Source organism: Cupressus sempervirens, chromosome 5, assembly GCF_028749045.1.
Source record: "Cupressus sempervirens isolate cs-2001-9-10 chromosome 5, ASM2874904v1, whole genome shotgun sequence".
Lineage (NCBI taxonomy): Eukaryota > Viridiplantae > Streptophyta > Pinopsida > Cupressales > Cupressaceae > Cupressus > Cupressus sempervirens.
Window position 1 is genome coordinate 273318299 of NC_143122.1, and position 12429 is coordinate 273330727.

General features: G+C 33.2%; 2 protein-coding genes across 2 annotated transcripts; both read right to left on the minus strand.

Moving 5' to 3' along the window:
* Positions 1-8626: 8626 nt before the first annotated feature.
* On the minus strand, positions 8627-10396 carry LOC149555631 (caffeic acid 3-O-methyltransferase 3-like). Its single transcript, XM_089833668.1, has 4 exons — positions 9707-10396; positions 9489-9560; positions 9222-9396; positions 8627-8742 (listed from the first exon to the last, which is right to left on the minus strand). Exons 1-4 carry the CDS (start codon positions 10394-10396, stop codon positions 8627-8629), a joined length of 1053 nt encoding a protein of 350 aa, XP_089689794.1.
* A 27-nt stretch (positions 10397-10423) lies between these two features.
* LOC149555632 (nicotinate N-methyltransferase 1-like) lies at positions 10424-10882 on the minus strand. Its single transcript, XM_089829448.1, has one exon. It carries the CDS (start codon positions 10880-10882, stop codon positions 10424-10426), a length of 459 nt encoding a protein of 152 aa, XP_089685574.1.
* Between the last annotated feature and the right edge of the window lie 1547 nt (positions 10883-12429).

Below are 12429 nucleotides of genomic sequence, written 5' to 3' on the forward strand. Positions count from 1 at the left end.
TAATAAAAGATTTCTAAATAACATATTGAGCTTAAAAGATGCTATTTGTGTTAAAACTTCCAACACCCAAGTAGAGATAAAATAAAAGAGAAGAAAACATTCTTAAGGGATAAAAGATTTATTTCATCTACAAACATGTTTAACCATTATTTCATCTTATGGCTCAATACTAGAAGCTAAAAGATACAACCAATAAAAGAGGCAAAGCATGATACCAAGTCAAGAATCATCAATAAAACTTGCAATCTCATCTTGGTATGCAATTTATACATTGTATATGCATGGAAGGTTAGCTACATATTTGTCCCTTTGTTGGTCTCTCCCTCTCATCCTCTATAAATCTGCTCATTTTTTTACTAATCTATCTCACTATTTATATATCGTTCTGTCATATCTTATCTATCTCTTCCTCTTTACACCTCCCCACATACCTCCCTATATTGGTTTCTATCTTTACATCTTTATCTCTTTGTCTATCTATCATTTTTTCTCCAATCTTCTATTTCTATATTGATCTTTATTTATATCTTCCTCTCCCCCCTCAATATCTAAACAAATATCCTTCTTTATCCACCCATTACCTCCTTCAATCTTTCCATCTCTCTATATACCTAATATATCCCACATATTTAGGTGGTCACGTATCTTTATCTATGTCTTCACATAAACCTTCATCTATTTCCCTTTCTCCCTCCCTCCATCTTCCCTAATTTTCTTTCTCACTCTTTATCTCTCCCAATATATGCCATATCTACCTATATGTATACATACTTATCTATATTTGATCTATCTCTATCTATATATTTATTTCTACCTCCCTCCTTCTCTTGCTATATATCTCCTTATCTTTTTATTTCTATTTTAATCCATCTGACTATCTATATAGTTCTATTTGATTCTCTTCATTCTTATCTTTTGATCTCTATCTTCCCAAATCTTGTACTAATACATGTCTCATCTTGTACCACTTTTTATCTCTCTATCTTCTCTTTCTTTCTCCCCCTCCCCTCTTCCCACCTCGCCTCCCCACTCTATTTTCATCTCTCTATTTCTAAATGCACATCCGTTTCCCCATTCATTCATATGTTTCTCTCATTTCTTCAACATCGCTATACACTCACTTTGTATATAGATACCTTTATAATTCTATTCCTTCACATTTGGAAAGATAGGTAAAGAAATAAATACAAATATAGAAGAGGTGAAAAAATAATTTTGTGTGTGTGCATGTGTGGGCATGGGTGTGATATATATATATATATATATATAGAGGGGGAGAGAGAGAGAGAGAGAGAGAGAGAGAGAGAGAGAGAGATAGAGAGAGAGAAAGAGAGAGAGAGAGAGAGAGAGAGAGAGAGAGAGAGAGAGAGAGAGAGAGAGATGAATAAAAAGTTGTGAGAGTAGAGAGGTTTAGAAAGAGAGAGTGATAGCAAGAGATGGAGAGACAAGGAATCAACATTGAAAGGAGAGACATAGAGATTTGTATAAATTGAGAAAGATGCAGAGCAAGAGAGAGGGAGTTGATAAAGACAAGTAATGTAGAGAGGGAAATAGAGGTTGAGAGAGGGGGAAGAGATATTTAGAGATACAAATATATAAAGATACTAATTGTAAGAATTTGCCTTATGGCAGAATTCACCCAAGACCAAGGAACTCAAACATAAGCACAACAGTAGATCAAAGAGAGATTATAATCAAAATGATGATATATTCATTATATATGCCATATGAAATTACACTAGGAGTTTCTATATATAAAGGCCTCTAGAGAGCTTCTAGAATGCATAAAAGTTAGCAACATGATAAGTCATACAACCAGGCACATGTCCACCAAATATGGGTTATCCTCCATCAAGCACGGAAGTAAGTGTGATGATGAGAGGATAAGCCTACAATGGTGTAGCATGGAAATTTATGTTGTAGACAACATGTGTTAAAAAGGGAGTGCGAATAACTATGTTGTCTACATGAAAACTCAGTGAATGATGCAAACTCCAATGTTGTAGACACCATTTTTTGAATTAGAGTTGTGTGCTTCTGTGTTGTCAACATGACAACTCATGATAGTACATAAACTCCTAAGTGTCTCAGCTAAATAAATAATAAAATAATGCATTAACCTAAGTAATCTTAAGTAAAGTGTTAATAGTAAATACTTATTTACACTAACACCCCACCCGCAACTTAGGGGAATGCCCTTAATCTTACGAAAACTAGGATGAAGTGCATGATGGGTCCCAGGTACTAGGCCATGTTAGGTAGGCATGTACATAATGAAATGCAATCTCTCATAAAGTGGAGAAAAAGGGGAAACCTCATGGGAAAAACTCTCCCCCAAAAAAAGAGATGAAAAACACATATGATGTATGGATGGATGGAGTAATCAAGACCCCCCCATTATGACATACACCCAGTATATACATAAGAGAAAAATGAGAAGTGGAAGAGAGATAGAATAGGCTCCTCCCCCAAAAGAAGAATGCCTGCCAGTGACTACTTTGATGAAGAAGCTGATCCAAGACTGTAGAATGGTGTTCCTCCCCTTAGGAAGAAACAATGTCTAAGGTACAAATGAGACACTTCCGCTATGTGTGGAAAGAATCCCATAGGTAACTGATGTCTCTGCTCAACTAGTTGAAGAACCTATCTCAAAGAACTATCTGTCTCTTTCATTGATGAAGAACCCCTCTACAACTGCTGATCATAAGTATCCACAATCACTTCAACCTGTAATGATTGATCATGTAGAAAATGAACAAGAGGGTCAGATGGAGCCATCATGACAACTGAAGAAAGTGTTGTTGCATCAAGAAGAAGAGGCAAATTATCAATACTGCTCTAATACCATGTAAGAATTTAGCTTAGGGAAGAATTCACCCGAGACCAAGGAACTCAAAAAAAAGCACAATAGTAGACCAAAGAGAGTGTATGATTAGAATGACAATATATTCATTCAATATGCCATATGAAAGTACACTAGGAGTGCCTATATATAAAGGCCTCTAGAGAGCTTCTAAAATGCATAGAAGTTAGTAACATGATAAGTCATACAACCAGGCACATTTCCACCAAATATGGGTTATCCTCCATTAAGCATGCAAGTAAGTGCGATGATGAGAGGATAAGCCTACAATGGTATAGCACGAAAAATTATATTGTAGACAACATGTGCTAAAAATGGAGTGCAAATAACTATGTTGTTTACATGACAACTCAATGAATGATGCAAATTCCAATGTTATAGAAACCATGTGTTGAATTAGAGTCGTGTACTTCTGTGTTGTCAGCATGAGAACTCATGAGAGTACACAAACTCTTAAGTGTCTCACCTAAATAAATAATAAAATAATGCATTAACCTAAGTAAACTTAAGTAAAGTGTAAATAGTAAATACCTATTTACACCAACACTAATAAAGATGAGAAGGGAGAAATAAAAATAAGGAGTGGGCATGGGTATTTCATAAATGGAGATATAAAGATGAGGAGAAACATGAAATGAATGCATGAGATAAATATGATGATAGAGGAATAATAGTCTAAATGTGATACATTACATGTATTAAATGTAATTATACCAATTGAATTTTTTAGTTTTCTAATTAATGATTATATGTACTCATCCTTTTTGTCAATCTTGCACCACCTATGGATCCACAATGTGGAAAACATCTTTTACTAGACAGGCAATGAGTCCAAGAGTCCAAGAGGAAATCCTTCATTCCCTCTTACATAGATTGAACTGTCAACCTTGACAATCATAATTTGTTAGGGGTGGTAATGGAAGAAGTCTTGTTCAAGAAAAATGAGAATGATTGACACACATTTCATACATTCAATCATCTTGCATAGAAATCAAACCATCAATTTTGAAATCAAATAGTCTTCATGCCATCTTAAACCATCACATCACCTTAACTCATGATTGGTAAGCTGTGGTGGGGAAATAAATTATATATAGGAAAACAACGTGGTTTAATGGTGCAAGTCAATAAAGCCTATTGAATAATTTTACAGAGCTATATTTGGGACATTGAGGAAAACAATAAACCTCCAATTTTTAAGACAAATGGCTCTTGTCCCACTTAGCCAGCCAATAATGGATCTCCAATTTTTTTCATTCAAATGAAAAGATGGACAATTTGAACTTCAATGATTTAGGTGGAAACATTTCTAGCAATAGAGAAAATGAATGAGGTAAAAATATCAACATTAGCACAAAGAAAAATTCAAATCTTCATAATGTTATTTTTGGATTTTCATACTATCAATCTACTACTCCAATCTCAAGTTTCTTTTAACATTACTGACAAAATTCTTCAACCTAACTATAAACAATAGATTTCTCTTTGTCTACCCTAATACTAAATTTAAACATAATTATGATTTAACTATAAAATTATTTGTAGTTGGATTATATAATTAATTATACTAATATGTGAAGAAATATCACAAAATTATTTAATTTAACATTATAAAATTATATACTGATAAAATTAAATTTGCAACTTAAAGAAATGGGTCAGAGTCATTTTATAAGTGTTACCCAGACATTTTATAGAGAGTTTTAATTTAATTAATTAATCAAAGAGAGAGAGAGAGAGAGAAATTAGTCATAAAGAAATATCAAACCTTCTTTCTCCCCATACCTCTCTCTCTCCATGTACTAAAACTTTTAGAGTGAAGTATGGGGTTTGAGTTAGAGTTTCACTCCCCTTTTCACAGTCCTCTCTCTCCAGACACTTTTCTCTCTCCACATACCCCAACTTTTAGAGAGAAGTACAGGTTTTGGTTTTGGGTTTGGTTTTCACTCTCTCTCTCTCTTCAAATTTTCTCTCTCCACGTACTAGCCATACTCTCTCTCCCCATACTCCAACTTTTTAACCTAATCCTAACCCGAACCTCCCAACCCAAACCTCAACTTGAAAACAACTACCGGCTGGAAATAAAAGTTCATAGATATAATCTGAAGACTGGTTTTATTTATAGGGAAGGAACTTGCAGGTCAATCATGGTGATTTACAAGTGATGCAACTTGCATTCATTATCAATGCACATTTCCACTAATGCTTGAAACTTCACAGCTGTGTGATGGGAAAGTGAAAGCATTCAAAATGTTGCCAGAGAGTTTTTTGAAATTAGAACGGCCATGTTAGATAAAATCACAAAAGAAAATAACTTCAAATTGACATATTTATGTCAAAATTAATTGGGTCGGATACACCTTTCATGTTGGATGAGATAGATTGCAGCAAAGATTATCTATACGGCTAGAAGGAGTAGAGGAACAAGGGCAATAAAAGAGATGATTAAATCATTTCAAAGAAGCCAAGATTTGGCAAGTACTTTTGTGTGGCATCATAGAAGAAATGTTAATTGGTGGTGTAAACCCTTTGTTGGCTATAATGAAAAGGAGGCTATCTGGCGTGAGCCATCAAATTATTTCCCTCTTTGCAAATCTGCAGCGTTGATCAAGCATAGACCAAGCACACAAGTTTCTTGAAGAAATGACAAATGTGAGAAGCGTGGAGATATTTTGAATGATAATGGATACGTTGTTTGAAATATATAATACTCAGTCAACCAAACAAGATAAGGCATATGAACTTTTAATTTTAATATCTTCAAGTCATAAAAACCGTAGACATAGGCCAGGCATAGGGGCTGTTTAATCCACTTTACATTCTTGGCTTTATCGTAACCAATGCACATATAAATCATATGCAAAAATGTGTCATCTCAAGTGGTAAAGAGTCAATCACATGTAAGCAGCCAATCAAGATGAAATAATGTTTTCCTAACTCTCCCATGAAGGTGATTGTGATTCATAGGGATTGGTAAACGAAGTGCAATATCTGTTTGATGAATGAATTACATCGGATGATGACGAGTAGAGTTCAATATCATCCAAATGCATGTTGTGGAATGAGAAGAAGATAGTAAAATAAACTCAAACATTTTGAAATGGATTGCAAACTATGTTTTCAATTCCAGGTATGAGTCCATTGCTCAAATATCAACATCGTTGCTATGGATTGAACCCAACTATTTAACAAAATGTCATATTCATTCCATGAATCTATGATCAATGGGCTCGGCTGGATTTCTCATTACATGTTTGACAAAATGAGCATGGTTAAGTTTGAATGACCACTCATCAAGCATCCAATGAAATCTAGCAGATCAAAGATATTCAGACAACATTTACTTAAAATAAAATGGACATAATTGTAAAGCCGAGGTTGATGGAATGATTACATCACTTGAAGAGTATGAATGTGCCAAGCAGAGGAGGCTATAGAAATAGAATGAATGAGATCTAATCTGTCAACCTCTCGAGCTCACAATATCTTAGTATGAGAAGTGTGTGATCTACACATAGAAGTTCCATAGAATCTTGTAATTCTCTGATCAATTTGTATGCAAGAAATGGTTAAACCCTAGCTCCCTTCATATAGAAATGAACTTGTTCAACTACCCAATAGAATGGGAATATGAACTCAACAGCATGGTAACGACAAGGTGCACAGAAAGTTGATTCATCAACTTATTTAGTACTCTTTTGCGAGTTTGTAAAGTGAGAACCTCAAAGGAACACATAGATCATTGGATCATGCATGGTTGGAAGTATAGTTGTAGAGAAATTCATTAAACAAGTTGTCATCTCTTGAGGCCATTATTAATGATAATGGCACCTCTTCTTCAAGTGGTTGCATATTAACCTATCTGTTTAGGTAGAAATGGGAAATTATATTGGAGATTTTCATAAAGTTGCTCAAGTGGATCGAAGGATCCTCATGAAAGGGTCATGCAATTTTCTATTAGTGCATTTATAAAGAGGTTGGTTGTGGGAAAATTTCCAATATTTTGTATTGAGAGATGAAGTGTGAAATTTAGCATAAATCAACTTTTCTATTTCTGCACAAGATGCGTAGTCATATGTTACTTATTATGTAAAAGTGAACATGTCACTTATTGTAACTAGAGTTAGGATCTAGAGTTTTGCTACATATGAGTTGGAGTTAGAGTCAGTTTTCAAATGCATGCCAAATTCCAAACTCTAACTTTTTGGGTAGTTACGAACACGAAAAGTTGTTTATTCTAGATTGGCTATAAATTCCTAGAAATCAATGTAATAAGGGACTTTTTTTTGGACCTAGATATAGGGAACACTTATGCTCTGATCACAAAGCAATTTTTGGAAAGTATGTACAATTATTGTTTTTGTGTAATCAGTTATTTCTTACTTTCTCGGTGCAAAGAAATAAAGGAAGTACATTTGACATTCTCTATTTAAAGGTTTGAATTGTTGACTGTTGATTCATTTTATGAATATTTCCATGGTATGGTGTGAGTATTCATGAATGGTTGAATTAGCATTGTGTTGGTCAAAGTTCTCAAGCATAGTCCTTGATTGCTCTCATTAATGGTTACATCATTTTTATGAAAACATTGAAGGCATGTGGTGCATTCGCTATCAATGGTTTTCCTTTCTCTTTTCTAAGTTTTATTTATCTGTATTGAAAAATCTAAAATTTTATCTTATGAGGGAGCTGCCCCTCTAAACACAGAGGAAGGATGGATACCAAGGGCCTATCCAACTATTGGGAATAGTTTGTCACACACTCCATTGGGTAAATTCTACTGTGACAAATCTGTTTACGAACAATAAGACATTGCAAGTTATCTATTATTATTTACAAATTTCTTGATGAAATAAAAACACTCTTGTTTCTACAAATATTTATAAAATTGTACTCAATAACTTCTATTTAAATGATGAGGTAACATTATTATATAATGAAGGCAATCAATAATGTTACCAAGAATACAAAATGTTTTATATTCTATGTTTCCCATGAAAATAAAAATTCATTTTCATTATTCAATCTTCAAACAATCTATAGTAATATGGTTAAGATTAGACATTTAGTAAAAAATAAATAATTCAACTAAAAAGTATATAATGAATTTTAAACAAAATCATAAAAGATAGAACATTGTCTTAATATAATTTTTAATTTTAAAATATATGAAAATCAAATCTACACAAATAATTACTCCTATTGCATATAACTAAATATTTCATTATTGTATTTTGATTTAAAATTTTGTTGCGCATATTTAAATGAATACTAAATAACTCATTTATGTCATTCATATTCACAATGCTAACTCATACATATAAAATATTGCATAGTGGCTAGGCCATACCACATACATGTTAGATTTAGTACATTAATTAGGTTAGTTTCTAAGTTTAGTTTAAATAAATAAATAAGTTAGATATATAGTTGCTCGGAAGTTATTCTCGTAAGTAGTGTTTGTAAGGGAAAATAACGTTATAAAAAATTGTTCATATATCAATGTGAAATAATTCAGAATCATTTGAAAATCTGAATCAATAAAATCAACATTTTATATTTTAGCTCTTTCAATACAACACAATTTTTGGTCACACACAAAAATCCCAACTTTTATTATTCATTAGGAAACTACAAATAAAATATTCACTGCTTTCAATTATTGATAGTGGATCAAACCACATACAACATAATGATTTGTCACACACAAGACCTTATTTATGTATTATTATTTGGCACTTGTTTAACCCATATTTTTATTTATTACTTAGAAACTTCTATAAGTGTTTGAAGGAAAGGTAACTCGAAGACTTTGCAACTTTTGAATCCTGCTTGGTCAAAAAAGTCCTTAAATTCTTCCTCTGTTCTCTCCTTTCCATCTATGAAAGCAACCATCATTGCGATATCAAACAGTAATCCAGCAAGCAGCCATTATTTGGCACTTGTTATGGTATCAATTATAACATTAGAAGATGTTCACAAATTTGATCACAAATACAATTTATTATTATTATTCATAGAGATTTACCATTCTAGGAATCGACAACATGGAAGGTAATATGTTCGAAAAAATTCCTTCAGCAAATGCCATTTTTTTAAAAGCATTTTTACTTTTTAAAGTTTGTTTTGGTTGAAATTAAAGTTAGGTTGAAGTTGAGTTTTCAAATGGCCCTGTAATGAAATGTTACATTGTTATCTATATAGTGGATTTTGCATGATTGGGATGATGAACACTGTATAAAGATCTTGAAGAATTGTTATGAGGCATTACCACATGATTAAAGTTGAGTTTTCAAATGGCCGTGTAATGAAATGTTACATTGTTATCTAAATTCCTCCTCTATTCTCTCCTTTCCACATATGCAAGCAGCCATCATTGCAATATCAAACAGTAATCCAGCTTGCCTTTTCGTCCCTTCTTTCTTCTCAATGACCACATCAACCATTAATAGCTTCTTATCATGTGGTAATGCCTCATAACAATTCTTCAAGATCTTTATACAGCACTCATCATCCCAATCATGCAAAATCCACTATATAGATAATAATGTAACATTTCATTACACTGCCATTTGAAAGCTCAACTTTAATTTCAACCAAAAAAAACTTTAAAAAGTAAAAATACCCTTAACAAAATGGCATCTGCTGAAGGAATTTTTTCGAACATATAACTTTCCACGTTGTCGATTCCTGGAATGTTAAATCTCTATGGATAATAATAATAAATTGTATTTGTGATCAAATTTGTGAACATCTTCTAATGTTATAATTGCTAACATGCAAGTTTCCATGGGTGAGAATCTATGGAAGTTTAAAGATGGAAGATTGTTACCGAGCTTGTATGGGAGCAGCAGTACTTATAACATGAGGAACGTCAAAATTGATGCGATGAACGTGTGGATATTCTTTCACAATTAAAGATATTGCAGAGCCAACCCCTCCTGCGACATCCACTACACTCTTGAAGTTCTTAAACCCCTCATAAATCTTCACCGCAGAAGCCATTAAAGGGCCAGTATCACTAGCCATGTCCTCATTGCAAATTCTGTTTGGCTCAGGATTGTCGCTCATGTACTCAAATAAGTTCATCCCTTGGGCTTTCGTGAACGGATGGACAGAGTCATGGAGACGCTGATAAGCATCTGCTGCACAGTTTACATTAATGGCCAACGCAATAGGTGCACATGATTGTTGGGCTCCATTTTTGACAAGAAACTTAGAGAGGGTAGTGAGACCATACTTGAATTGCGGAGTGCCACCATGATCTAGTATGCTCTCTTCCGAGAAGACATTAATGGAAGCCAGAAGCCTCATGATTCTAAACAAGCAGTCAGTATGGGCAGGTTTGTTGGTGGAAGTAGAAATATGTGAAGCAATTTTCTCCACACTGAGGGGATTATCACCACCATGGATGGCAATAATATCAGGAATGTTAAGTAAAATAGCAGCCCGAACGGACATGGGATTGGCTGCTGAAAGAATGATTTCATAGAGTGCAAGATGTGCTTCCATGGAAGACTCTGAAGAAGCCATAGTTTGCCTCATCTAATACAAACTTTGTCAATTTATAGAAAAATCATGGGCACAGGATATGCTGATGACAGAGTCATGGAGATGCTGATAAGCATCTACTGCACACTTTACATTACTGGCCAACGCAAAAGGTGCACGTGATTGTTGGGCACCATTTTTGACAAGAAACTTAGAGAGGGTAGTGAGGCCATACTTGTATTGGGTAGTGTGACCATGATCTACTGTGCTCTCTTCTTTGAAGATTCCCATGGAAGCCAGAAGCCTCATGATTCTAAACAAGTACTCACTATGGGCAGGTTTGTTGCGGGAAGTAGAAATATGAGAAGCAATTTGCTCCACACTGAGGGGATTACCACCACCATGGATGGCAATAATGTCAGGAATGTTAAGTAAAATAGCAGCTCGAAGGGACATGAGCTTGGCTGTTGAAAGACTGATTTCATAGAGTGCAAGATGTGCTTCCATGGAAGACTCTGAAGAAGCCATAGTTTGCCTCATCTAATACAAACTTTGTCAGTTTATAGAAAAATCATGGGCACAGGAACAAGGAGATGCCTGTCATCCAATCGATTGTCTGGTCAACCGGTTCATGCGCGGCGTTTATGTTTCCACATTTTGTATACATTTTTACAAAATTGTAATATGTAATATGTAACGTACTAAAGAGTCAACTTTCTAGAGGGATTTGTGTCCATTATTTAACTGCCTTTTAGTCAAGTCACATTGTTTCTGGAATGTTAATACTCCAAAAAAAAGCAGAAATCCAGCGTTAGTCTTTCACGTAGTATGTGGAATCTAGAATAACAACTTTAAATAATGGAAATGGTCACCACATGGAAGTTATTTGCCCACAATTTATGAATTTAAAGCATTCTAGCCAGAAAATAATCTTTAACCTGCCCCACGAGTGCAAAGTCTTGTATGTTTGCCCGGAGAAAAATTATAGTTAATAGACTCCTGCAAAACTAGTTCTCCCATCCTTCCTGCACGTGCGAAAGCCATATATATGTTTGATAGTGAAAACAGGTAATACTTGTAGACTTGCTAGATAACATGACCGGCATTAATGTTTCAAATTCTAAAGGAAATATAATTTCTACGTTCATGATCGAGGTATAGTCTCTTTTTCAAGTGCTAGTCATGCTAATATTACGTCATCAATATAAATGGGATATGGACTAGTTATATAAGGCTCCATTTGGTTGTAAGAAATGGGTGGGAATAGAAAAATTTAAATACCCGCACTCACCAATTCAACATTTGTTTGTAAAATACAAAATTAGAATTAGAATTTGCCTATCCTAATTTGACCTCAAAATGAGCATAGTGGAATTCCTAAAAAAAGATGGAATAAGAATAGCTTATTCTTATTCTAGTTTTTAATAAACCCAATTTGATATGTTGTCAGATCCTTGACTTTGTCATTTGGTTATATTTTGTCACTCAAATGCATTTTGAGACTATTTTCTCCATTTATCATAAGATATAAACTAGGTCAACATTATTTAACATTGAATATGTGTTTTTTAAATGACAAAAAATACTAATATCAAATTTGATATATTTTCTAAACTTTCATAATTTTATCTTTACAAATAAATATTGTGTTTAGTCTTATTATTAAAACCATGTTGAAAGATCATTTACATATCATATTGATGATCTCAAGTTATTTGTATTTTTTATTTTCTTTAATAGATTTAAAAATAAAATGATTTTAGTTTTGAATCTTATACTCATTAAATTAATTTAATTTAATTTAGAATTAAATTTATAATATACAATATATTATGTCCTTTGAATTTCGATGAATTTCAAAGGTTAAGGTATATCTTTCACTTATAAAGTCAATTAAAAAAAAAAGTCTAATTAAAACAATTTGGCTTTTTAATAAATCAATAAAAATTCATTTTTTATAAATAAAAAACTTGTTTATTTAAAATATTTCCAAACTAAAAAGTAATAGTTTAATTATTAAAATTTTAAAATAAAACTTATTCCAATTCCTATTTCAATTGTTTCAACCAAACATA

What these genes read in the sequence shown, in the direction of transcription:
- LOC149555631 (XM_089833668.1), bottom strand. Translation starts at nt 10,396, where the DNA reads ATGGCTTCTTCAGAGTCTTCCATGGAAGCACATCTTGCACTCTATGAA. An exon ending in CAGATGCCATTTTGTTAAGG is followed by an intron (nt 9,397 to 9,488) that starts GTATTTTTACTT and finishes TTATCTATATAG; the next exon opens with TGGATTTTGCATGATTGGGA. An exon ending in AATGATGGCTGCTTGCATAT is followed by an intron (nt 8,743 to 9,221) that starts GTGGAAAGGAGA and finishes TTGCTTTCATAG; the next exon opens with ATGGAAAGGAGAGAACAGAG.
- LOC149555632 (XM_089829448.1), bottom strand. Translation starts at nt 10,882, where the DNA reads ATGGCTTCTTCAGAGTCTTCCATGGAAGCACATCTTGCACTCTATGAA.